Here is a 25031-nt window from a genome sequence, read left to right on the forward strand (position 1 = left end):
CTGAAATTAAAGTAATCTCTAAATGGACAAAGAAGTACAATCAAGTATCAACTAATGTAACTGCCTAAGATGTGGAGATGGAGACATAGACATGAATAAATCTAAAGATTCAGTCATATGATCTAAAGCTCCAGAATCAATTATCCAAGCATTAGACTTACGGTCCATTTGGTTCGCAGTCAAAATCGAAATTGAAATTGGAATCGGAATCAGAATGGTCTATTCCCATAGTCTATTTGGTTCAGATAGGAATCGGAATGGAAATTGGAATCAACTGGAATGGAATTCAATTCCCAAGGGAGGGGGAGGGAATGACCATTTCCTCAAATGGAGGAATGCCACTCCACCAGAAATGGGCAATCAAACAATTGGATGGAATTCAATTCCCCGAGGGAGGGGAGGGAATGACCATTCCCTCAAACAGAGGAATGCCATTCCACCAGGAATGGCCAATCAAACAATAGGAATCAGAATGGACCATTCTAATTCCGATTCCAAACCCCTATTCCCACAAGACAAACGGGACATTAGAAATGGAAACAAGACAAGCTTTACCTAATTTCGCAAGTGTGGCAGTGGTACTGGAAGAAGACGGCTGACAAGGCTTCTCATACTCCTCGCTAATGATGGAAATGAACTCCTTTTCTGTACTACCTCCTGTACTAGAAACCGTAGTCATGGCCCTCGCGGGAATACCATCATCAAGCTCCTCCCCAACTATGACATGATTAGCCCAAGTAGGAGGTCCATATAAGTCATAGAAAAAATTGGGTTTATGCCCTTCACATCCGCAAAGCGAGCACTAACAAACTTTGTATACGGCCACCGCTACCACTCTTGCCACCACCTCTCATATTGACACAATCTCTACCACCATTTCTATCACCTCTAAACCCATAAGTAGGAGTGTAGGACCTCTAGAAACACCTATACCATGTACACTTATACCTCCACCTCCACCACAAGCTACAACTAAGAAATCTTTCTGACATGGGTGCACTCTCAATTAGGGGTGATCATTTCAGCCCGGCCCAGCCCGGATATTCTGGGCTTGGGCCTGGGTTTTGTGTTCAGGACCAGCCCAGGCCCGGGTCCTCATCAAGCCTGTAAATTTTAGGGTCGGGCTTGGGCCTAATACATCAAGCCCAGCCCAGCCCAGCCCGCATATATTTAACCATACACATTTTATGTATAATGTATATATATGTGCACATGTTATTTTATATTATATTATATATTTTATATATAAATATTATAATATGACATATATAATTTTTATTATATATAATATTTTATAGGGTCATTTACTAGAACACCCCCTGTAGTTTGCATTTTACTAAAACACCCATTATAGTTTGCAACCTATTTACTTGATCAACCTTTCATTAATAACTATTTGTTTTGCCTTATGAAAATAGTAACATGGTCACCTAAATTGGAATTTTTGCTTTCAGTTGATTTTAATTAAATTTATCTAAAGGGATGTTAGTGTTAACACTATCATTTTCAACCTTCATCTAATGGAAGGTCGATTAAGTAAATTGGTTGCAAACTATAGGGGGTATATTAGTAAATTCATGAAACTATACGGGGTGTTTTAGTAAATGACCCTATTTTATATTATATAATGTATAAAGTTTACATGCATGTTTTATGTCATTTAATATATATGTAATGTTTTATATGTGAAAGACATAGGCCTGGAATCAGGCCCAGCCCGGCCTGGCACAGGCCCGTGTAGCCCTGGGCTTGGGCTTATATTTCAAGCCCGGAACCCTAGGCCAGTTCGAGCTCGGGCCTAGGCTATAGCCCTTACATGAGTGCAAATAGGGATGTAAACGGATTGAATTTGAATCGGATCAGGCAATATCCGAATTCAAATCCGATTAAAAAATCGATATCCGAATTCGATTCGATATCCGGCGGATATCGAAAATTAATATTTGAATTCGAATCCGATTAAATATTTGAATATTCAATTCGAATTTGACTAATTAATTATTTAGGTAATTAATAAATATATAAAAATAAATATTTTATTTATATAAAGTATATAAACATATAAATTATTTATATAATTTAATTATTATATATATAAATTATATAAAACATTTAAAAATTTTATATATTATATAATAAGAATTAAATAATCGGTCAAATTCGGATATTTATCGAATCGAATCAGGTCATATCCGAATTTGAATCCGATTAACTATTCGGTATGAATAGGATATCCAAATTCGACCGATTAGATATTCGAATTATCTGAATTCGATTCGATTATGTCGAATCTTGAATTCGAAATCGGATTTTCGAATACCATTGACACCCCTAAGTGCAAAGACCAGCAAGGGCCCGGCCCATGATCATCCCTACTCTCAATCAATGTTTTAAAATGCGAAGGCATTCCACTACCAGGAGGCATGAGAGGTAGTTTGGAATGTAAGCCCTCTAGCACCTCATGAAAAAGGCCTATGAGGCATATGCCTCTTGCACCCGAGGAATATGCCTCAGAAGCATCAATGCCTCTAGCATGCACCTCAAGGCATTTTGGGGCACCTCACCTAGAGGTGCACCTCAAGCATATGCCTTCCATGCCTTTTAAAACACTATTCTCAATGTGTGAGCTGGATGCTCTTCTAAACGAAAAAGCACTTCGGACAAAGGTCGAAGTTACCCAAAATCTAATCTTAAACTAGTTCAAATTCTAACATCAAGCTAGACAAAAATCTCACATCTAAATGTTCCCTTTGTTCCTGTCGTGTCTTCAAATTAGTTGACGATTTGGGAAGAAAGAAACAAAAGATTATTCAATGAAAAGAACAGGTCTAAGGAGAAACTAATTGAAGCCATTTTAGTGAGAGCTGCACATTGGGTAAAAACATTGGAGCTATTCAAAGGATTTTCAATTAATGACGTTAGAACTTGGACTGAAGTGGCACAAATAGGTAGACACATTTAAGAAATGAGAATGGATTGGAAACCAATGACTGTGAATAAGATTAAGCTGAACTTTTATCACCTTGTTGGAGGGAAAAATAATCCTGATACAACTAATAGATTCAAGTCACATTATCTTGCCCTGAATAAACTGCCTAGCATGCTCCCAAATCACCTTTGCAGTGTCCAAGAACATAAGATTGACACATGTGATTTTCCATGCTATTCCACAAAGAAGTCATAATTTGTGCATTCTCTTGCACCCATTCACTATACCCTTCAGACCCTACTTTTGGCTTATCTTTGGTGATGTACTTCAATTTCCCTCTCCCAATCAAGGAAAATTCAACATATTTGCCCCATGGTACATAATTGGTAGCATTGAGTTTAACAGTGGTTAATTCATCATTCATTAGGTCGGATTGTATCACTACAGCCAACTTGGAACCACTTGTAGAGGCAGCAATGAGACAAAAGGTTTCTTTACTTACTAAATAGAAATCAATTACTAGGGAGAAAAGATTATTCCAACCAAATAATCACCACTGAACTCTACACCAATTTCCAGCTTCAAAGAAAAACAAGGAACTCAGCTTTCCACTCACCTGAATCAACCACCATTGTTACCAACCTCCAACTAAAGTATAGCTACACCACACAGATCAACTAAACAGCACAATACATTAAAAAAAAAAAAAAAAAAAAAAAAAACACTGCAACACTTCACATGACGAAATCAACCCCTCTTCGAATTGCCAATTAGAGGGTATCTAGAAAGCCACCAACATACAAACTGGAACAACTTGAGGCATTAAAGCCTCCTCTAAGGGATGATCAGTCCTTTTGTGTCCCTTTTCCTTAAATGTATAGAATGAGTTTGAAATGAAAAACAATAGAACAAGGCATCTGGGATAAACCAAATCACCAATCGACCATGAGTGCTCTGATACGGTGTAGTCTGACTTGAATCTCTTAGAATGATGAAGAAAATAAGTAAATATTAAAGGAAGGTTCAGTCAAAAGAATTAAAGAAGAAAAAGAGAAAATGGAGGGAAGAAAATAGGATTCAAACAGCCGAGAGTTAATCGAATCCTCTCAAAGTCTACATCACCCTTGAAGCAGGATCCCAACATGAATATCCAAGTCTACACAAATAATAGAAACTAGCTTGAGATTGTTGGGATGAACTACTACAAATGTTGTTTTCTCCTTCCACAGCTACCCAAAGCACAACCAAATAATCACCACTGAGTAGCAAGGTTTGGGTGAGAACCAAGGAAAGTAAGGAGCTCTTATGGGGTAAGCATCTGAAAAGGGATCATGAGATTTAATCAGGAGTTCAGGGGTCGGGTCAGTTTCAAAGTTGGCAATGAGTCAAATGAGGTTTTGGGAAGATGAATGCCTCAGGATAGGGAAACTCTGTGACGTCTGTCCAAGGTTATACAGGCTGTCTGAGCAGCAAATCACAATCAATCAGTGCTATGAATGGACAGGGGAGCAGCTGATTTGATCTCCAAAGTTTAGAAGGCCTTTACTTGATCAAGAAGTTGAAGAATGTATTCTGCTGCTGGAGAAATTAGAAGGCACAAGTATCTCTAGGAGCACAGGAGATGGTCTTTGGTGGAAAGAGTGCAAAGAAGGAAGATTCTCAGTGAAGTCTTTCTACAAGGCAATAACAAGAGAAAGTGCGGAGACGACGGATAAAAGATGTATGGGGTAATCCAGTACCCCCTAGGATTGAGGCATTTGTTTGGTTGGTAGCACATGACAGCATTCTTACTACAGATCACTTGAAGAACAGAGGGTTTCACATGGCAAGCTTCTGTTACTTATGCAACTTGGAGGAGGAAACAGTTCTGCACCTGTTCTTTTCTTGTAGTGCAGCAAATTTCATTTGGAAGTTTTTCTCTTTTCAGTTTGGGGTCAATGTCTTTCAACCTCTATCCCCAGCAGAAATCTGATCCAAATGGCCAAAATCCAGAGGAAGCAAGAAAGCCAGAATCATGTGGAGCTGCATTCCATTTGCAGTTGCTGGGCTATATGGAATGAGAGGAACAGAAGGATCTTTGAAGAAAAGGCAAAGTCCATTGATCACTTGGTAGCCGCAGTGAGCAATCTGATTTCATATTGGGTGCTACAGCTCCCAGAGTTTGACACAATGAACAAAGCTGATTTGTTTGGAGTACTCTTGAGTTACAGCCCCATAATGAAGATTTATTTTCAGTTTGAGTGATGTACCTTTGCTCGGTTTGTCAACTTGACAACCAAAGGTTCTTGTACTGTACCTCTTTTTCAATTTAATGAAATTTTTCTACTGATATTTCAAAAAAAAAAATTTGAGAATAGCACATTGGGCAAAAAGCTTGAAGCTGTTTTCAGATTTCAAGATTGAAGATTTCTTCAGAGCTTGGGGTATTATTGCTGCATCCTCAACTACAAGACAAAGATCTGTTGAGGCTTGGTCTCCCCCAATAAATGGTTGGAAGAAACTGAATTTTGATGGGAGCTATTTGGGTAACCCAGGCCCCTCAGGTATTGGGGGAGTCATTAGGGATGAAGAGGGGAACATAATTGCCTTATACTCTGGCCCTGTGGAGCAGGGTGATGTGGCAAGATCAGAGTTTTTGGCAGCAGTTTTTGGGGTTGAGAAGGCAAAAGAACTGGGTATTAGTAGGCTGATTATTGAGGGAGATTCTAAAACTGTGGTTAAGTGGCTGATTAAAGGGGAGGGGGTGGAATGGCACTTGAGGAATGAATTCAGAAAATTCAAATGGCTGTCACAGGACATGTTAATCCGAGTGAAATGGGTGAGAGCTGCTGATAGCTTGGCAGATAGCTTAGCCAAGCAAGGGGTACATAGAACACATATGTTTTGGGCTCAAATGTAGTACAGATTTGGGATAGCTTCTATTTTTTTTTTTTTATCAATAACACTTTCATTAAATCATTTTGGGATAGCTTCTATAGCTATCCCAACTTCTTGTTGTAATCATGTTTCTCTCATAATTAATGAAATTTTTTGTGTTGCTGATCAAAAAGAAAAGAAAATGGTACCATCAAAAGTGACTTACCCTAAACTAGAAGACACACCAAATATGCAATTCTCCATTGAACAAACATTATTTTCTTCCATCACTGAGAAGAAATTCAAGGCAATCTTAAATTTCCTTGAATGTATCTCTGCACCAAAAATTGAGAAGAAACATGAAAATTGAATGTATTTCCTTGAAGCCATTTTAAATTACCGCTACAACCTGAAAAAGTAATCTCCCCAAAATACTCCCTATTTCTCAAAGCAAAGCCACAAGGTGTTGAACAACCTACCACCATGACCAAGGAAAAAAAAAAAAAAAAAAAAAAAGAGCCTCCAGCTCTACCTAGAAGTTGGTTTCATGATGGCCACCCTTGCAATAACCATCTCTCAACCTTCAAAATCTCAAGATGACACCCATCAAAAATCCCTACCAAAGACTTGTGGAGGTCTAACATTATGCCACCCCATCGTCCTCAACAAATACCTTGTTAACCAAATAACACCAAATACCCCTACTAAACACCGGCGGAGCAGTGTCTTGCTCATATATTCCTATATCCATAATAGAAAAAGTTTCTTGCTTTTTGGGGTTTTGTTAGCATTAAGTTTTCCTACTCCAGCAAAAAAAGAACATTACAAAAACTGCATCTTTGAGAGCATGAACCTCCATAGACCTAGTTTAAACCACCCGAGTGGAAACCAAGTCAACCCAGTCCAATGACCAACCCGAGTCACCAAGCAGTAAGTCAGAGCAAAACATAAATATTGCAAGGTGCCAACCAGCTGGTTGGTAAGGTCTCCTGCTGGTCATAGTGGAGACTTGGGATCAAATCCCGCCTGCCCCTGGGTTGGGGGATGGGCTACCCCCGTTGTGTAGCCCTTCAAAAAGAAATCAAAAAAAAAAGAGCAAAACATAAATATTCCTAAACCAAAGGGGAGCACCCCCAACATTGGGGTACAGCCCCTCTTCCCCTCTTCATCTCTCAGTTTCTCTCAAACCTTACACTTGCCGCAGGAACTACGATGGCTTGATCCCTCTCCAGAGGATACATAGTGCAGCTCCTCCAGGGGGTCCAGCCTCTTTCAATCTTACCCAACCCATTTCTCCTCAAACATTGGAGCCAACCATGACCATGATATCCATGGGGCTTAAAGAATCAAAAATAAATTAAATTTTTAAGGATATACACAAGTTATTAAAAGCACAAAATTATATAATTCACCAATTAACATATGAATGTTAGTACCTTCCATATTTCCCTATGAGTAAGATGGTTCTGATCAAGGTCAAATATCTTCATGTAACTGACACCAGACTGAGCAAAAACCCATAGATTAACTCCCCAAAGCCAAACCATCATAGTCTGCCACATCAAAACCACAAATGGTATGTGAGCTGTGACACAACGAAAAAATCTTTAATACCAAAAAAAAGGAAATAATCCACAACCATTCTCATGACTAATCAACAAGCGAACCTAACTTACCACAAGAAGGAGAGGATTATAATACAAGAAAGCTTCATACAAAAACAAATCCCGTAAATCCACACTCATTCTCATGACAGAATCCCAACCAATCTGCAATTTGGACAAATCGATCCAACTAAAACATATAATAAGACAATCAAGTTTAAAGATTCTTCAAATACATCCTTAACAACCTCTAAATGTCCCATGCGTAAAACAAGAACACAAGAATCATAACTGACCTTGCAACAACCAAAGCCCCAGACAATAAACAGCAAAACCTGGAAAAATCAAGTATCAAGTATCAAAATGGTACAAAATAAGTATACAAAAAACCAAAGCTGTGCATCTTCAAAGTTCAAACTCAATATGTTTCCTAATGCAATTAAAGTATGCCAACATGTGCCAAGGGTGCAAACGAGATAGTGGTACCTAACCTCAAGAAGATTTTTAGTCCCAATGTTTCAAACTCTCAAATTAGCTCCATCCCCACATTCCTATGTATTTTCTTCTCTTACTCTAATATAGTAGTAACAGTACTTCATTATAAATGAATAGTAACAGTAGCGATAGTGGTAGTTGCAAGTACAGCAAATAAACAATGTAACCAACAAATAATTTTCTCTATTTTGTTGTATAATAACAAGTTACCATCACATCACTTAAAAAGTTGCAAATGCACAATACAATGAGACCATTAACATCCAAACAAGTTCTCAACTTCAAGGTATCAAGGTTTTAGTGAATTCTTTTGGGATTTAAAAAAAAAAAAAGGAATAGAAATTTCAAATGTTAATGCCTCCCACCACCAAAGAGAAACTCCCTGTGAGCATAGGATCTTTAACTAAGCACCCCTTAATATCCAAAGGCAAAGTATGGACTAAAGCAAAAAAAGAACAAAAGTGAGTACCTTGAATCTCCATAGAAGGAACTAAGAAACAAATACCTTGAATCTCCATAGAAGGATTGGGGATGGCATTATTGCGGCCACCTGCATTGGAGAATTTGCAGTCTTCATTTCAAACAATTCTCCCAGGTTCACAGAACCTTCTTCAAAATTGTTTCCAGCTTCACCTGAAACAAAATAAGGATCAACCAAATTAGAAGTGTAAATAGTGCTTACACAAAATGTGGCAGAAAAGGAGAAATCATTTCATATTCATTGCTCAAACCTTTCAATTTGATACCTAAGTCAGACAAAATAGGCCTGCTACCAGAACGCCGTAGATGAGGACTATTAGAAGGAATTGCTGTAGGACTTCCAAACATAAGTGAAAATAGAATCCGTGATGGATGCAATGTTTCTCCACAAATTAGCAGAACCTGCACGAATAAAATTTGGGGGAATTATTTCTTTTTTTTTTTTTTTTTGAGAAAAGGTAAGGTAATTTCATTAAAGATGAGATAAAAGTACAAGAGGATCCCCCCCCACAAACCAGACTTTGGGGAAAGATCAAACAGAACATACAACATTACAAATTCCACAAATTCTCAAAGGACAGTCTAGCCCCCAGATGAGAGACCCAAAACCCCTTTAGGGCTGAGATCCAAGACAGCAATTTTCCAAATGTAAATGCAATCAGATCTTCTGGATCTTTGGACAGATTTTGAAAAATTCTTTTATTTCTTTCTGCCCAAATAGTGCTGATTACAGGCACCGGAATGAACCTCCACAGACTTTTTGCTAGCTTTGACAGACCTTGCAGCTCCCAACATCTCAGCAGCTCCTTTACAGACCTAGGCATGACCCAGTGCAGATCCAGGGCAGAAAAGTAATGATTCCAGATCTTAGCCGATATAGGACAGTGAAGAAAAAGATGATTAATATCCTCCAAATCTTGGCCGCAAAGCACACAAAACAAATCTTGAAGCTGAAAACGTCTTTTTGAGAGATGAACCTTGGTTAAACATCTTTCTAGAGTTGCAGCCCAAACCAAAACATTAATCTTTGAAGGAGAGATTGGGTTCCAGATTATAGATGCAGGCATCTCTTCCCGGGTGTTATCAAATAAGTAATGAGCGAAGGATTTGACTGAGAACTGGGTTTTCTAGTGACCGGGACAGGTTCACTGGGTTTTCTAGTCAAATCGAACAGTCATCCGGTTTTCACCGGGTTTTTAGACATTACATTTCTTTGGGTGCAATCGAACCAATCAGGGCCCTGGGTCATGGTTCAACCGGTCCAATCGGCTGGCCTAGTCCGGTTTTCTAAACACTAAAAATTACATATGTATTTATACAATATATATGTTAAAATACACAAAAATTCACAGAAGGAATGATAAATTGATGGTTTGGATCTTATAGGTATAAGTTTGAGGTCTCAAGTAAGTCTTTGCATTTGCATTTTTTAGGCTTATCTGGATTTAGTGACCCAAGCAAGTCATGAAAACCGGTTGGATCATTCAAACCCAAAATAACCCTTGACCCTTTAAACGGTTTTGTCATGTTTTGACCGATTCTTCCAGCTTTTCAAAATTATAAAAAATGGGGTTTAAAAAAATTGGAATGCCTTCCAATTTTCTGGTTGAACGGTCCAATCATTTGATCCGATCGAAGTCTTAAAAAATTAGTTGATAAACTTGGGCTTAACCTCAGGTTGGACAAGGCCCGAGCCCAAGGTTTACACCTTTAGGGTTGGCCTAGGTTGACCTTGAACCCAATCAAACTCGTTCGAGTTGCACCCCTAGTCCTCAATAGGTTAACCCCCCCTTCTTTAAAAAGAAATGCCTTTTTCCCCAAAATAACCCTTGCCCCTTTAAACCTTTTACCCAAGCTCCCCTTGCTAAAGTCAAACATAAACCTATAACAATGGTCCCCACTCCCCCTCTTAGGCTTAAAACCAAGGTTTTTAAAACCAGACCAGACAAGGAACCATTCTGGGGACCGATTCCTAGGTCGAACAGTTCGACCATCTAGTTCGAACGGACAGCCCATTCTGACTTTAAAAAACTTTAGAAAAAATAAAAAATTGCCAAAACCGTTGTCAGGTCGATGGTTTGACGGTTCAACCACCCAGGTGAGCGGATCGTTAACCAAATCAACAATTTTTGGCCAAAAAGCGGTTTTAGGGTGAAATGGAACCAATTAGGTGACTGGTTCCCAATTTTCTGGTCCAGTCCGATTTTGAAAACCATGCTTAAAACTATTTGCTACCACATGTTTCCCCTTTCCTTACTTTCCCATGCCAACTCCTAACTTTTGGCCTTCCGTCAACTCATCCTCCTTACCTGCCTATACCCTACCATTTAAAGGAGCTTCAACCTTATCTTCTTCTCTTTCTAATCGATCTTTCAACTCCCCTCCCACTCCGCCTCCCCTGCTCTACAACTAGGTGACCCTACATCTCCCCAACCCCAGCTCCTTCATTCATCACCTCTTCTCCTTCTATCCTTCTCTCCACCAAATCCTTTTCCTCCTCCTAAAACAATCCACCAACACCTTCAACTAATATTCTCAACTCGTAGAGTTCCCCTACAAATTCAAGTTTCAAGCTATCTAGAACAGTAGTGTCATCTTTGACCTCGACTAAAATCCTGGCCATGTTGAGCCTCTCCAAGTTCTATTCATGTCATCGTATTTTGGGAATCTACCATAGTTCACTCTGCAACTATCTCTCCAATCGCATCACATATTTCCTCTTGCTTGCAAATATCCCTCTAGCCACCAGAAACTACCAATCCAATCTCAACTCAAACTCCCTTTCCTTTGTTTTTTCTATTTCCAACACCCATTTTTGTGAACTATCTACTATGATACATAAACAATAAAAGCCCCGCATTCAACTTCCTCACCCCAATCACCTTCTCTATTTCCCATTCTGAGACCGCTCAATCTTTTTTTTTGGTATCAAAATGCTTTCCCACCACTCTTCCTATAAGACTTTGCATGTAAAACTTTGATTCTCTCTTTCGTCTTGCTTGCCTTCCTAACATCCACTGCTATCTTCTTCACCCATTCCCCCCTTGCTATAATCCACCAATCACTTAGTTGTAGGATTTCCTTTAGTAGTTGAAAAACCATTGCTGACCAACTCATCCCTTGTTCTCATCACAAACACTTCTTGGTCTCCTTTCTAGGCTCCACCCTTCTCTATTGCTGCCTTGTTCTTATTATGTTCGCCGCCAATTTTATTCTTCCCATTGACTTCATTGTAGATGTACCTAGTCGTGCAACAGACAAATTCGTTAGTTGACTTCTTCCTTACATTGTGATGAATCACTTGAACCAGCCTTCTATTCAATGAATTCAAAGGGTCTTCGTTCCATGTTTCACCATCATAAGAAGTCTCCCCCTTTTCAAAGGCTTTTTGTACCTCATTCCATTATTACATGAAGTCTCCCACTTTTTCTCTTTGATAACCCTAATTGCCTTGGGCCCACTTCTAATTAGTTCGAGGCTCTCCCCAAATTTGTTCTTCCTTTCTTGCCCTTATTATTTAAATTAACCCCTTTTGCAAATTACCATTTTACCCTTGGTCATCCTTGACTTTTCAACTTCTCCTACTTCCTTCCATTGCTCCCCTATACACCCTGATTGTTCGACTTCCCCACTCCTCCCTTTCCCTTCGTCCCCTTCTTTCCTTCCTGTTATTCTTTTTGTTTTCCTTGCTCCCCTTTTCTCCACTGAGGGCCTATTCGTTTCCTCTTAACTCCTATCTCTAAGAGGAATAAATCTCCCCTTTTCTCCACTGCTCCCCTTTTCAAAATTCAGAATTCAAAACAACATTCTCTGCCTTTAGAGTTCAGAGGAAAGAAAAGCCCACCAATACCAATATACCTCTTAATGTAATTATTGCACTTTCAGATGTCAAACTTCAGAGCAAACGAACAAGCCTTGAATCCACAAGCCACCACTTGATTAAAACAATGAGGATCGCACAGTTCTTAAAAATACTTAAATGTTTCACAAATTCCTTCCTTAATAAGTGGTCCCACTTATAAACTGCTTCCTTTCAATTCTCAAAAAGGATTCATTCTTAAATTATCCCTCCACGTGTCCCTCTTTAATTAGTGTCCTCTTATCCTTTCCTTGAAATTTCTTTTTGGACCCCAACCTCTCTTGATCCTCAACTCTATCCTCTGCATGACTATCTCTTTCCCCTACTCTTCGACTTCCATTGTCTTCCTCCTCCAGCCACCTGAAATTAGCTCTCCTTTTGCAAGGCAACCATATTCTTGAGTTCAATCAAGTAGAACTGTTGAGACCTCCTCTAACTAACAAAGTGGGATACATCCTTCAATCACTAACCTTAGATCATACCATTCTACTGCAAAGTTTAACGCCAATTTGGTAGAATTGTTCAAAGAATTCTTGTTGCTACCAGATTCTTCATCTTGTATGTGCAAGCATTAATTTTTCTAAAGAAACTGCAAGCATTTCCTATGGCACAAGACATTTGCAATAAGTATCCCAAAAATGTTAATCCACACTAGACTCTTAATTCCCACTTCTCAACCTGCCCCCACAAGTAGGTTTCACCTACCTAATCTAAGATCCAACGACCTTATTTTAGTAGATTCTCATGCCAAGACTTTGTCTGCCTCCTTCCCACTCAAAACAAAAAGGAAAGCCTACATTTAGTTTCCTCACCTGAACATCTTCTTTCAAACTCCACACCGATCTAACCCATCTCAACACCTCCACTTCATCAGTTTTAGAGTAGACGAAATGACCAACCAGACATTTCTCCAACCATTTCACCATCACAAGCACTTCACTCAATTCCACAAAGATTTCTCTAATCATTTCACCCTCTCAAAAGACTTTTTTGGAAGATCTTCCAAAAGCTCAAGACCTCAAAGACTAATGAGCTTTCACGAATAGATCTTTAAAGATCATTCATCAAAAAAAGTAGATCTTTAAAGATCAAAGACCATTTGGTTGTAATTTTTTTTCAAAGATCTTCTCAAAAGCTAAAAAGATTGAAAGATCGTTTGCGAACATACTTGTCGGTCCCTCTTACATGCATGTGAAATGTCATGTATGGGACCTAGTAACACATTCAAACATGCAAATAGTACTTGTGGGTCCCGCTTAAACATTTACCTATGTAAAATATTAAAGTGGGCCTCATACATTTTCCTATACAAGATATCAAAGTAGTCTCCATCTACACATTGACATATGTGATCATCAACTATGGGCCCCACACACACATTCACCAATACAAAAAATCAATGTGGGCCCCATATAATTCATCACATAATTCATAAGTGCTGACAGCCTAGTACAGATGATCGGTGTCGAATCTGGAACATGGTCATTAGATTGAATCAACACTGCCCAAGAGGTCCCACAATCATGTTGCAGCCACTAAAAATGTTGAATGTTTTGTTTTGGTTTCCTCAAGTTGCAGCTAATGACTGCAGAATGGAAGGGTGATGACTAATAACAGATTGCTTTACGTCTTATTTTACTTCATGGATTCCATTTCAGAATAGGCTGTGCAAACTCTTATTATGGATACTAGTCCAGAAGTTGTTTAACTCAAGGAAAATTTTACATACTCAAGTAGAATAGAAAAACATTTGATGCATCGTTCAAAATGACATAAACTGGGTCCAATATTATGATGCAAGTAAATTAAAAGGTTCCATATATCAATTTGGATTGGTCTGAGCTGCATGTTGAATTCATTTGGAAAATGGAAACAAGTTCTCTGAGCTAATCTGATACGGTGGAAACAAGTTTCACCAAAATTTTGAAGCTTGAAGTTTAAATATGAACCTGGTTTTGGACGTCGGAAACAAGTTTAAAAAGGAATTACAAGATGAAGATTCATTCCGTCATTCTATAATCTATTGCACAACTCAACAGCCCTAAAGGGTATCTAACAATAGTTATTAACTAACCTGTTAATCGGGAGATCATTTTGATGAAATTTTTCTACAAATTGCCCTCTTCTGCGTTCTGTAAACATTCATTTTGACGAAATTCGACTAAAAATAAGAAGCAAACTAAAAGTTGTCCCACAAGCAAATCAGGAGATCGCATCACTATCAAATGATGGAGATCATACCTGGTTTTGAATCAGATTTCCTAGCTTCGGACAGAGCAAGTGAGAGAGGGGAGAGATAAGATCTGAAAGGAACCGAGGTACGAGTAGAGATTTGGATCGAATAAGAAAGAAAAAACTGAAGAAAAAAAAAAAAAAGGAAGAAAGAAAGAAGATGGAGGACAACATACCTGGTGCAGATCCGTTTAGCCTAAACACAGGAAACGAGGGTTTTTCGAATGCCCTTTCTAAAACGGAAAGATTCATATGCTCAAAAAAACCTGAAGCTTGAAATGAAGCTTTCGGATTGAAGACAAATCTGAGCTTTCTGGGGAGGGAGCTGTTTTTTCGGCTTCTGTCTTATGGTTAACAAACTAAAAACCCCAAAATCAAGTCTTCTAAGCTTTTAAAAGCTTGAAAGACCATTTGGAAAGAGTTGCCAGACGCCCCCAACATCTACACCTCTTCTAATCCTCCTTAATTCCACATGCCCCCTACACTTATCATACTTCGGTAGCCGATCATGGTGCTTCATTATGTTTTAAGGCTGAAGCATAAAGCTTCAATGGCAGATCCATTTTGCCCCATTTGATAATTGATCGCATAAGCACATCAACAATATATATAAGCGGCTCCTTTATTTGTCTTTGACATTTTAAACCTTTCAGATTACTGTAATGTCTATGTGATTATGTTTATAAATGATACTAAGGGCTTGTTGTTCGTTTGCTCTAAAGTCTTATATCTAGAAGTTTAATAATTACATTAAGAGGTATATTGATATAACTGATTTTTTCTTTCCTCTAAAATCTCTATGCAAATGTTGTTTTTAATTCTGAATTCTAAAAATTATCAAATATCCATTTTGACCTCATATATAATAGTTTATGTTTGTCTTTTTGGGATATCATTGGAAAACAAAATGTTATATGATTGCACTTTAAGAGATAAGAGGAAACAAACAACCATTTTTTTCTTAAGTCCCATTCGTTTTTTGATAAGTTAATTACTCGGATAATTGCAGTTACCTGGGTAAGTTTCTACTGGAAAACACTTACCCGGATAAGTGCATTTACCCATGTTCTTTTATTTCCCATGTAAATAAGGCAATTACCATTTTAGCCATAAAAATCCATTATTAAATGGGGTATTTTTGTCCCATTCAAGTGTTGGCAACTTTCCAAGATGGGTAGGAAAATAAACTTTCCCTAATCCTCACATCTATACTACTTTAAAAAGCATGAATGGTCTCAAGAATATTTATAGAATTTCTTAGGCTAAGTTTGGAAAGAGAACAAATGCAAATATATAGAGTACAAATACATACAAAATAATATAAAATATAAGGTTTTGCACTCTACAAATTTGTATTTGTACTCCTTCCAAACCGAGGTTATTGATATTAAACGAGTTTAAAAGAAATAATTTTAAGATATTCAATGCATTCAATTCACTCTCATTAAATCCAACATTCAAGTTATTAACTTGCATTATGTTCATTGAATCATATATTTAAGCCTTTTTTGTTTATGCTCATCATTAAGTTCTATTAATTAAATCCATACTTAATAAATTCATAATTTCAATAACATAAAAGCATATGCTTTTAAAATCTACATAGAAAAAATAGTGTTTTCATTTAGGTGGTGGTAGAAATTAAACAATTTCTGGTCAATATAGGTCAATCCATGTTGACACGATTAAATAATAAAATGAAATAATAGATAAAATGAAAAAATATATATATAAATTTAAAATAATTGGGAACATTTTTAACATACATTTTAAACAATAAAAAGTGATGATGCACAATCCGGCCGATCTTAGCTGTCAACGATCTTGCCTCCGAACTGAGTGGTAGGGACCTGAAACGGAAGGAGAAGAGAAGCTCCGGGGAGAACCCGGCGTAAGGGCTCCGAAGCTCAAGTTAGAGTCTTTCAAAGGCAAGATAGACCAGATAGCGCAAAAGTTAGCATACCTCGTTCCTGGGGGGTAGGAGCCTTTTATAACCACCTCGCGCACTCACTTCCAGGCTTCCGTCAGATCGAGCATGATTACTTCTGAACCCCTGCCAGTTCGGATGTCATTTCCTCTGGCTGGACAGAACCGCCACTGCTCCTTTTGTCGGAGCTGTCTCTGCGGCTAGTGACGGCGGTTGCAGGTGGCGGTAGTAGGAGGCCGTTTGAAGTGCGGCTGTCAGGCGTCAGATCCCAAATCAGTCAGGTGCGTCGCCCTTGGATACGGACGTCCTTGGTGTCGAGTACGTTTGGTCAGCCTGGTGTTTCGGAAGCGAAGTGTTGGAGTGGCGAGCGAGGTGTCTTGAGTTCGGTTTGGAGTGTTCCGAGCTGCCATGGGCCAGCTCGGGTCAGCTTTGTGAGGCTTGGGGCCCAGTATAGTTCATGCTCCTTGCAGGGAGCTCGGGTTCTCAGTAGGGAGCTCGCTCTTAATAGGGAGCTCGGACTCCCAGTAGGGAGCATGCTCTTAATAGGGAGCTCGGACTCAGTAGGGAGCTCGGGTTCTTATTTAGGGAGCTCGGACCCTTAACAGGGAGCTCGGGCTCCCAGTAGGGAGCTCGGACTCAGTAGAGCGGTCTGGAGTTCGGGCTCGGCAGTGAGCTTGGACTTGCTTCTGATGTTCGCTTCGGGCGCTCTACTGTCCCGAGTTGCTTGCCTTTGCCACGTGTCGGGCGATTGCGAGGTCGGGCCAAATTTCCCTTCATCAATTGCCCCCCACTCCCTGCGACAAGGGTCCTGTCTTGGCACGGGGAGTTCGTAAGGTAGCAGGAGGGTTTTGGTCCGTGCTGAGGGCGCTCGATTTAATTTGACTTTCAAAAAAACGGCGCGCGTTTGCGAGACGTGACGGCAGTCGTTCGAGAGTTGGGCTGCAGACGCTTTTATTGCGAGGAGACGTGCGCCGACACCCCGTCAGTTTCGAGAAGGTGCGTGCTGACACCTGTCCTCTGACAGGACGTGCGCGACGCTCTGTCAGTTTCGGAAAGACGTGCGCTGATTGGCCTCGGAAAACGTGCGGTTTAGCGCGGTTGTGGGCCGTTGGATTGGCTTCGATCTGGGCCGTCGCTTTCCGGCCGCAGTGGATATAAATAGCGTGCGGGGGGGCCCCGTCCTTGCTACTGTTGTACATCTTGAGCTCGCGCCTAAGTTTCAGTTCGCGTCCAGGCTTTTCAGCTCGCGTCCCAGGTTCCTTGCTTGTTCGAGCTTTCGTGGTCTACTTCAGTCTTCTTCCTGGGTAAGTGCTTTTAGAATCCCGTTCCATTTCCCGATGTCTAGTTCGGAGGGTTCAGGCTGTTCAAGCGGGTCTGATGTAGGTTCTACGAACCAGTTTGCGTCCCCTAGTAGTTCAAGTGAGCCGATGTAGGTCCTGAGGAAGGGGTCGGGCCTACAGCCCGAGGTGCTTCGGGTAGGTCGGCGTCCACCTCCCGTCGTGGTCGAGTTGTAGATCAATTCGGCCCTTCGACTATGACACCTGAGGGACTTCAATCCCTCATAGACTACTACGACTTGCCCAGGGAGCACGGTTACTTCATCCCTACGGGTAGCTTCCCTTGGGAACACGGTCCTAATGAGATCGTGATTTTCCGGGAACAGCTTGCTGCGGGGCTGCGACTGCCCTTTCATCCTCTTCTCGTCAAGGTTCTAAACCACTTCAGTGTGACGGTCGGCCAGCTTCACCCGAACTCTATTAGAAATTTAGTGGGGACGATCTCCTTATTTTGTGACGAGAACTTTCCTTTGGATCTGGAGATTTTCTCCTCTATTTTAATGCTGAAAAAACAAGCGGGTCCCCTTCCTGGGCGTAGGCAGGCATACTACCTGTCTCCTCGCCCGGGCTTCAAGCTCTTACACGGACTCCCTAATAAGGTCCCGGCGTGGAAGCGGGACTATTTCGGGGTGCGAAGTGCGCTGGGGTGGCCGTTTCAGACCGGTTGGGGGATGGCCGCTCCCGATTCCGGCGTCACGCTTGATAAGGAGACGGCGAAGGGCCTCCGGCAATGGGCGCGGCTTGGGCTGGATTGTCAACGGTATCTGACGGAGGCCAAGCTTATTGCTGCGGGCCTGAGTTCGGGTAGGTTCTTTCCCTAGTGATCCTGTCTTGCTCTTCTTTTACATGTCTTACTGATGCCGAACTCCTTTTCGCAGGTACGATGGACTCTCGAGGGACCCGAGGTGGGCACTTGTTCCAGGGCATGAAGAGGAGAAAACGGGTGGCTAAGCGAGCTCGCGCCGAGCCATCCCAGGGTGCGGAGCCCGAGGTGCCGGATTATCCGGCAGAGGAGCCCGAGATGGTTCCTCCTATGAAGGAGCCGGCGGGGGCTCCTTATGCCGAAACCACACACACGAGGGCTCCCGCTTACTCCGAGTCTGCCCATACGCGAGCTGGGCCGTCGGGCTCGGAGGCCCCGGGGGACTTCAGGAGCGTGCTGTCGCCTGTTCATGCTCTTCAATGGAGTAAGGAGGCGATGTTTCCCGAGGAAGTTGCGGCGTGGACCGAGCTCCCTCTGCACCAAGTGGCCTGCCGTGCTGTTACTCATGCCATGGTGGTAAGTGCTCCCTTCTTTAGAGTTCAGCTTTTATTCTTCTATTCGTTCCTTTGATCCCGTTTTCCTTTGATAGGTGAACTCTTCCATTCACGCCATGGAGAACCAGGTGGAAAGATGCTCGAGGCAGGCGTGAGCTGCCGAGGATAATGCTCATGCTGCTGCTCGCCTCGCGCGGTCTAGGCAGGCGAGGTCTCAGAGAGATGCCGAGGCCATGGGAGTGGTGGTGAAGCATATGGCGGAATTAAAGCTGGACCTGGAGCACTAGGTCGAGTATCTTTAGGAGGATATCTGGGAGAGGACTCAGATCTTCTCTTAAGGCATCGAAGACGCGAAGAAGAAAACTGTCAGTGATTATATTGTTTTGCCGGATTTCGATGATTTGATGGTGGACTCCTACAGGAGGGGTTTCAAGCTAAGCCGGTGGATGATCCGGAATACGTACCCCGACCTCGATACCAGCGCCATATCCACTTCGCGCATTACTCAAGAGATGGCTAATGCTGCGGATGCCGAACCGGACTCCGAGGGGGAGGCAGGTCCTTCGGGTGTTGTCGAAGTGGCTTCTGATAATGATGAAGTAGCCCCTGGCTTGTAATGGCTTTTTTTTTGTGAATGTACACATCTATCTGAAATGAAATGGCTTTTTGTTCAAGTGCTGGTTATGTCTTCGAGCTGCGTTTTTTGCCGAACTAGCCATTTCGGTCCTTCAGTTCATTTTCTAACACCTTTATCTGAAATGAAATGGCTTTGTTTTTCTGGTCGTCTTCGAGCTGCGTTTTTTGCCGAACTGACCATTTCGGTCCTTCAGTTCATTTTCTACCTAGGCTTCGGGGTGCTTGCCTTGCTGGTTTATAGGTAGTATCTTCTTAAGTTGACGACGTTCCATGCTCGGGGTACTTGTTTTCCTTCTAGGGTTCCGAGCTCGTATGCTCCCCCAACGAGTGCTTTCATTACTCTGTAGGGTCCTTCCCAGTTTGGTCCAAGTTTCCCTACGCCGGGTTCGGGCACCATGACCTTACGGAGAACCAGGTCGCCGATGCGGAAGTTTCTCTTCTTTACTCGCGCGTTATAATACCGAGCTACCTTTTGTTGGTAGGCCGCAGTTCGGATGTGCGCGAGGTCTCTCACTTCGTCCAGTAGGTCGAGGTTGGTGCGTAACTCACCCTCGTTTGTCTGTTCGTCGTACGCTTCTAGTCGCAACGTAGGCACTTCGATTTCCGCCGGGATCACCGCCTCGGTGCCGTAGGTGAGGTTAAAGGGGGTCTCTCCTGTGGCGGTTTTTTTCGTGGTTCGGTGAGCCCATAGAACACTTGGTAGTTCGTCTGCCCACAAACCTTTGGCTCGATCTAATCGTGCTTTCAGTCCGCGGAGGATGGCTCTGTTCATTACTTCTGTTTGGCCATTTGCCTGTGGGTGTGCGACCGACGTGAAGTTCTGACTAATTCCCATACTTTGGCACCATTCTTGGAACTTGATATCTTCGAACTGTTTGCCGTTGTTAGAGATCAGTACCCGAGGTAGCCCGAAGCGACATACAATGTTCTTCCAAAAGAAGTTCTGTATGTTTCGGGTTGTAACTATTGCCAGGGGTTCAGCTTCTATCCACTTTGTGAAGTAATCTACTGCCACCACTAGGAATTTTCTCCCGCTTGTCGCTGGTGGGAATGGCCCCAGGAGGTCGATGCCCCATTGGGCGAAGGGCCATGGGCTGGTGAGGTATTTGAGGTCGGCAGCAGGCTGATGGTGGATGCTGGCTTGCTTATGACACTTGTCGCATTTTCTGACGAGCTCGATTGCCCCTGTCTTCATTGTCGGCCAGTAGTATCCTTGTCGAAGTGCCTTTTGGGCGAGGGCTCTGCCCCCCAGGTGTCCGCCGCACAAGCCTTCATGGATGTCGCGGAGTTCCAGCTCGGCTTCGGCTAGGCGCAAGCATCGCAGATAGGGGAGCGTGTAGGATCATCGGTACAACCGTTCGTCTATCATGACGTATTTGGCTGCCTGGCGCTGCACCCTCTTGGCTGCGTTGCGGTCCGCGGGGAGGGTTCCGTCTAACAGGAAGCTCACGAGTGGGTCGATCCAGCTCGGCTCTGCTTCGGTGACGGGAGCGACCTCTTCTGCCCCACTGAGAATGCTGGGCCGAGGTAAGTCCTCTACATACACGGTTCTCCTGGCGTTGTGGCTCGTGATAGCCAGTCGGGACAGGGCGTCGGCCTCAGCGTTCTCTGACCTCGGGATTTGCTTGATGAAGTGTGACTGGAAGTTGAGTAGAGCCTCCTTTACTTTTGCCAAATATGCAATCATTGTGAGCTCGCGCGCTTTGTATTCGCCTGTAACTTGGTTGACCACGAGCTGGGAATCACTACAGATAACCATGTGCTTTGCTCCGACCTTGTGCGCTAGGTTTAGCCCGGCTATCAGTGCCTCGTACTCCGCCTCGTTGTTGGATGCCGCAAACTCAAAGCGTAGTGTGTATTCCAGTTTTGTTCCGCTCAGGCCGCGTAGCACTATTCCAGCCCCGCTGCCTTGTTGGTTCGAGGAGCCATCTACGTTAACGATCCAGGGCTCCTCATCCCAGTTCGCGCTTGGTCTAACCAGGAGGGATGCCACACTGGCCGCTACTTCACGGGGTTCGGACTCGTTTGGCTTGGGAGCTCCGAGTTCGCCCGAACTGGGGATCTCGGGCTCGACCGGCTCAGGGGCTTCGAGGCTAAACGTGCATTCTGCGATAAAATTTGCCAAGGCTTGGGCCTTAATGGCAGTTCTTGGCTTGTACTGGAGATCGTACTACATAGCACTCTATCTTTGTGCCGATCAGGGGCCGAAACAGCCTATTTACAAGTCTTTGGAAGGTCGCCCCGGCGTTCTTTAACCCGAAGGGCATGACCTTGTAATAGTATAGACCGAACTCGGTTATGAAGCTGGTTTTTTCCTCGTCAGATTGGTCCATCCGGATTTGGTTGTAGCCTGAGTAGGCATCCAGGAAGCTTAGCAATTCATGTCCCGAGGTCGCGTCCACTAGGCGGTCGATCCTAGGAAGGGGGAAGCAGTCTTTCGGGCAAGCTCGGTTCAGGTCGGTGTAGTCGACGCACATGCGCCACTTGCCGTTCGCCTTTTTCACCAGCACAGGGTTGGCCACCCAGCTCGGGTAATGGACTTCCCTTATGAAGTCTGCCGCGAGGAGCTTCTCGACTTCCTCGTCGACCGCTTTCCAGCGCTCTTGGGCTAAGTTCCGTTTCTTCTGTCTAACGGGTCTGACAGTTCGGTCCGTGGGGGTTCTTTGACAGAAGCACCAATCTGGAGTGCGCGAGCTGGGTCCGTAGGCGAGGTCGGGATTGCGACTGATTCTTCTGTGGGCGAGGCTCGTTCTTCACCTTGCTCCGCGGGCCGCTCCAGATCGAGGTCGCTGGTCGCCCCGCGCTACCCCCACACCGAAGTCCGTAGGGAACTTCATGGCCAAATAGTAGGTGGAGACCACCGCCCGCAGGATATGCGTGACTAGCCGCCCTATTATGGCATTGTATGGGGAGGGGGTCGCGACCACCAGGAAGTCGTGGTTGAGTCTGACCGCACAAGGTCACGTGCCGACTTCCATGGGCACCATTATTTTTCCAAGGGGCCTGACTTCCTCTCCGCTGAAGCCCACCAGGGGAGTGCTTGCGGGCTTTAGTTCGCTCCTTGGCAGCTGTAGCCGATCAAACGCCGATTTGAAGAGGATGTCCGCCGAGCTGCCCGAATCTACGAGTATGCGCCTAACCTCGAAGTCGCTGATCTTTAGTTTAATGACAAGGGCGTCGTCGTGAGGGTAGCGAACTCCTCGTGCGTCGTCTTCTGTGAAGAGGATTGGCTCTTCGGTCTTTGGCCTTTTCGGAGGATTCCGCTCCTCGAGGACCGCTTTGCGAACTGAAGTTCGGGCTGCCGCCGATGTGCACCCCGCTACCACCGAACCTCCCACAATTACATGGATGGTTCCCCGAATTGGCCTCTCTGTCGGAGGCTGTCGCTGCATCGGTTCGACAGGCCTGCTGCTAGTCTCGGGGGTATCCTTTTCGTGCTCGCCTGGCCGATCCGCTTTATTGCTATTATTATTGTGCTGTACGAAATTCCTTAAGTATCCGCGACGAATGAGCCCTCTATTTCGTCTTGGAGGTTATTGCACTGCTCGGTACTGTGACCATGGTCCCTTTGGAAACTACAATACAAATTCTTGTTTCTTTCGTTCGGATTTTCCTTTAGGCGAGGTGGCCATTTCACGTACGGGGCATCCTTAATCGTCATTAAGATCTCCGTCCGCCTCGTGTTCAGTGGCGTGTAATCCGTCCGAACTGGCAGGGGAGCTCAGAACGATTGGTTCGGTTTTGGGTTCCGGGCCGGGTTTTTTCGGTCGGCTGAGTTAGAGGGCTCGCCATCCCTCTTTCTTTTCTCATTTCCGCCCTCGATTCGCTGGTTGATTTCCTCCTCCGTCCTCATGAACTTGTCCGCGAGCTTGAGGAACTCGGCCACGGTCGCGGGCTGGTTGGCTACCATGTGCCATTTGAACTCCTTGTGCGTCACCCCTCTTTTTGCTGCGGCGAGTTGCACTGCGGGGTCTAACCGCGATATCTGTAAGCATGCTTCATTGAATCGTTTGATGTAGCCCCGTATGGGTTGTCCTTCCCTTTGGACTACCCCGAAGATGCTTTCCTCTGCTCTAGGGCACCATTTGCTGGTGACAAAGTGTGTAGTGAAGACCTGCACGAACTGAGCCCAACACTTTATCGACCTGGGGGCCAGGTTCCTGTACCAAGTGCGGGCTACCCCCTTGAGGGTGGTGGTGAAAGCCACGCACATGCATGATTCGCTGGCTCTAGCGAGGTGCATTTGGGACTGGAAAGCGTCAACGTGGTCGTTGGGGTCGAAGGACCCGTCATACTTGTCTAGAGGCGGGAGCTTGAAATCTCGGGGCAGGGGGACCGCCAGGAGTTCTGACGCGAGGGGGGAAGGAACTGAGAGGATCGGGGCAACTCCTACCTCGTCCGAGCTCGTCTCGCCTTTGCCTCTGAGCTCTGACAGGACGCGGGTGGTGGTTCGCCGACCTCGACGGCGCCTTCGCTGCTGAGTGGGCCTTGTACTAGCGCTGCTGGCCTCCGTGTTGCCGAGCTCGATGGGCCCGGAGTGCTGGTAGTCCACTGCTGCCAGTGCGCCGAATTGGTTTTCCACGAGTGGGAACTCCGGTTTGGAGCCCCGAGGTGCCGATCTCGCGGGCAAGGTTCCTGACCCGCCTGCGTGCTGCGAGGTGGGGATGACTTTTCTCTCTCTCCGGCCTGGGGACGAGACCTGGCTGTTTGGGGGGATCTGGGGCCTGGAGGCCTTTCCTTGGTGGAAGCGTCCATCATGCGGAGAGGCCTTGACCGGCTTCGGAGCAGGGTGGCGAGGTGGAAGTAATGGTTGGTTCGGTGGCAGTTGGGGGAACTGCTGTTGATAGTGATATTGGGAGAGGTTGTGCAACACTTGGTGTTGGTGTTGCTGGAATTGTTGCATCTAGGCTTGCATTGCCCGCATGCACTGCATTAGGTCGTCCAACCGATTTTGGCTAGCTGCCAGGGGGATGGCGGTTGGTTCAGTGAGGGTAGTTTCGATGGGGAGAGGAAAGGGGATGTTTGTGGCAGATAGGTTTGCAGGCGCCACTGCTTGTGGCGTATTCAGATTGGGAATTCCGTCCACCGAGAGGGGGATGGTGAACTGTCCAACACACACCACGGGAACTTGAGGCTGTTCCCCGGTGGTGTTTGTCTCTGTGCCGCGTCCGGCGTTGCTGGAGGAGGCCATGTGTATTGAGTTTTTCAAAGAAGAAGAAAGGGGTGTGAAAGTTTTGGAGGGAGGCCTTTTGAAGCGTTCCCATAGATGGTGCCAATTGATGATGCACAATCCGGCCGATCTTAGCTGTCAACGATCTTGCCTCCGAACTGAGTGGTAGGGACCTGAAATGGAAGGAGAAGAGAAGCTCCGGGGAGAACCCGGCGTAAGGGCTCCGAAGCTCATGTTAGAGTCTTTCAA

General features: G+C 44.0%; 1 protein-coding gene across 8 annotated transcripts in view; it reads right to left on the reverse strand.

The window, feature by feature from the left end:
- LOC104591951 (uncharacterized) overlaps positions 1–15037 on the reverse strand; it is a 104628-nt gene extending 89591 nt beyond the window's left edge. For 3 of the 8 annotated variants that reach the window (XM_088903469.1, XM_088903468.1, XM_088903466.1), the window contains exons 1-7: positions 14632–15036; positions 14465–14526; positions 8616–8766; positions 8390–8517; positions 7686–7724; positions 7462–7554; positions 7222–7338 (exon numbers count right to left, since the gene is read on the reverse strand). In XM_088903469.1, coding sequence (XP_088759595.1) covers positions 7222–7338; positions 7462–7554; positions 7686–7724; positions 8390–8517; positions 8616–8766; positions 14465–14526; positions 14632–14707 — 666 coding nt within the window. In that variant the 5' untranslated portion in view covers positions 14708–15036. Of the gene's footprint in view, positions 1–7221; positions 7339–7461; positions 7555–7685; positions 7725–8389; positions 8518–8615; positions 8767–14297; positions 14385–14464; positions 14527–14631 lie in introns of all 8 variants that reach the window. The other 5 variants (XM_088903470.1, XM_088903473.1, XM_088903471.1 and 2 more) reach the window with 5 other exon arrangements.
- Positions 15038–25031: the final 9994 nt, after the last annotated feature.

The sequence above is a fragment of the Nelumbo nucifera genome, chromosome 4 (assembly GCF_055504915.1).
Source record: "Nelumbo nucifera cultivar China Antique chromosome 4, China Antique-T2T, whole genome shotgun sequence".
Classification (NCBI taxonomy): domain Eukaryota; kingdom Viridiplantae; phylum Streptophyta; class Magnoliopsida; order Proteales; family Nelumbonaceae; genus Nelumbo; species Nelumbo nucifera.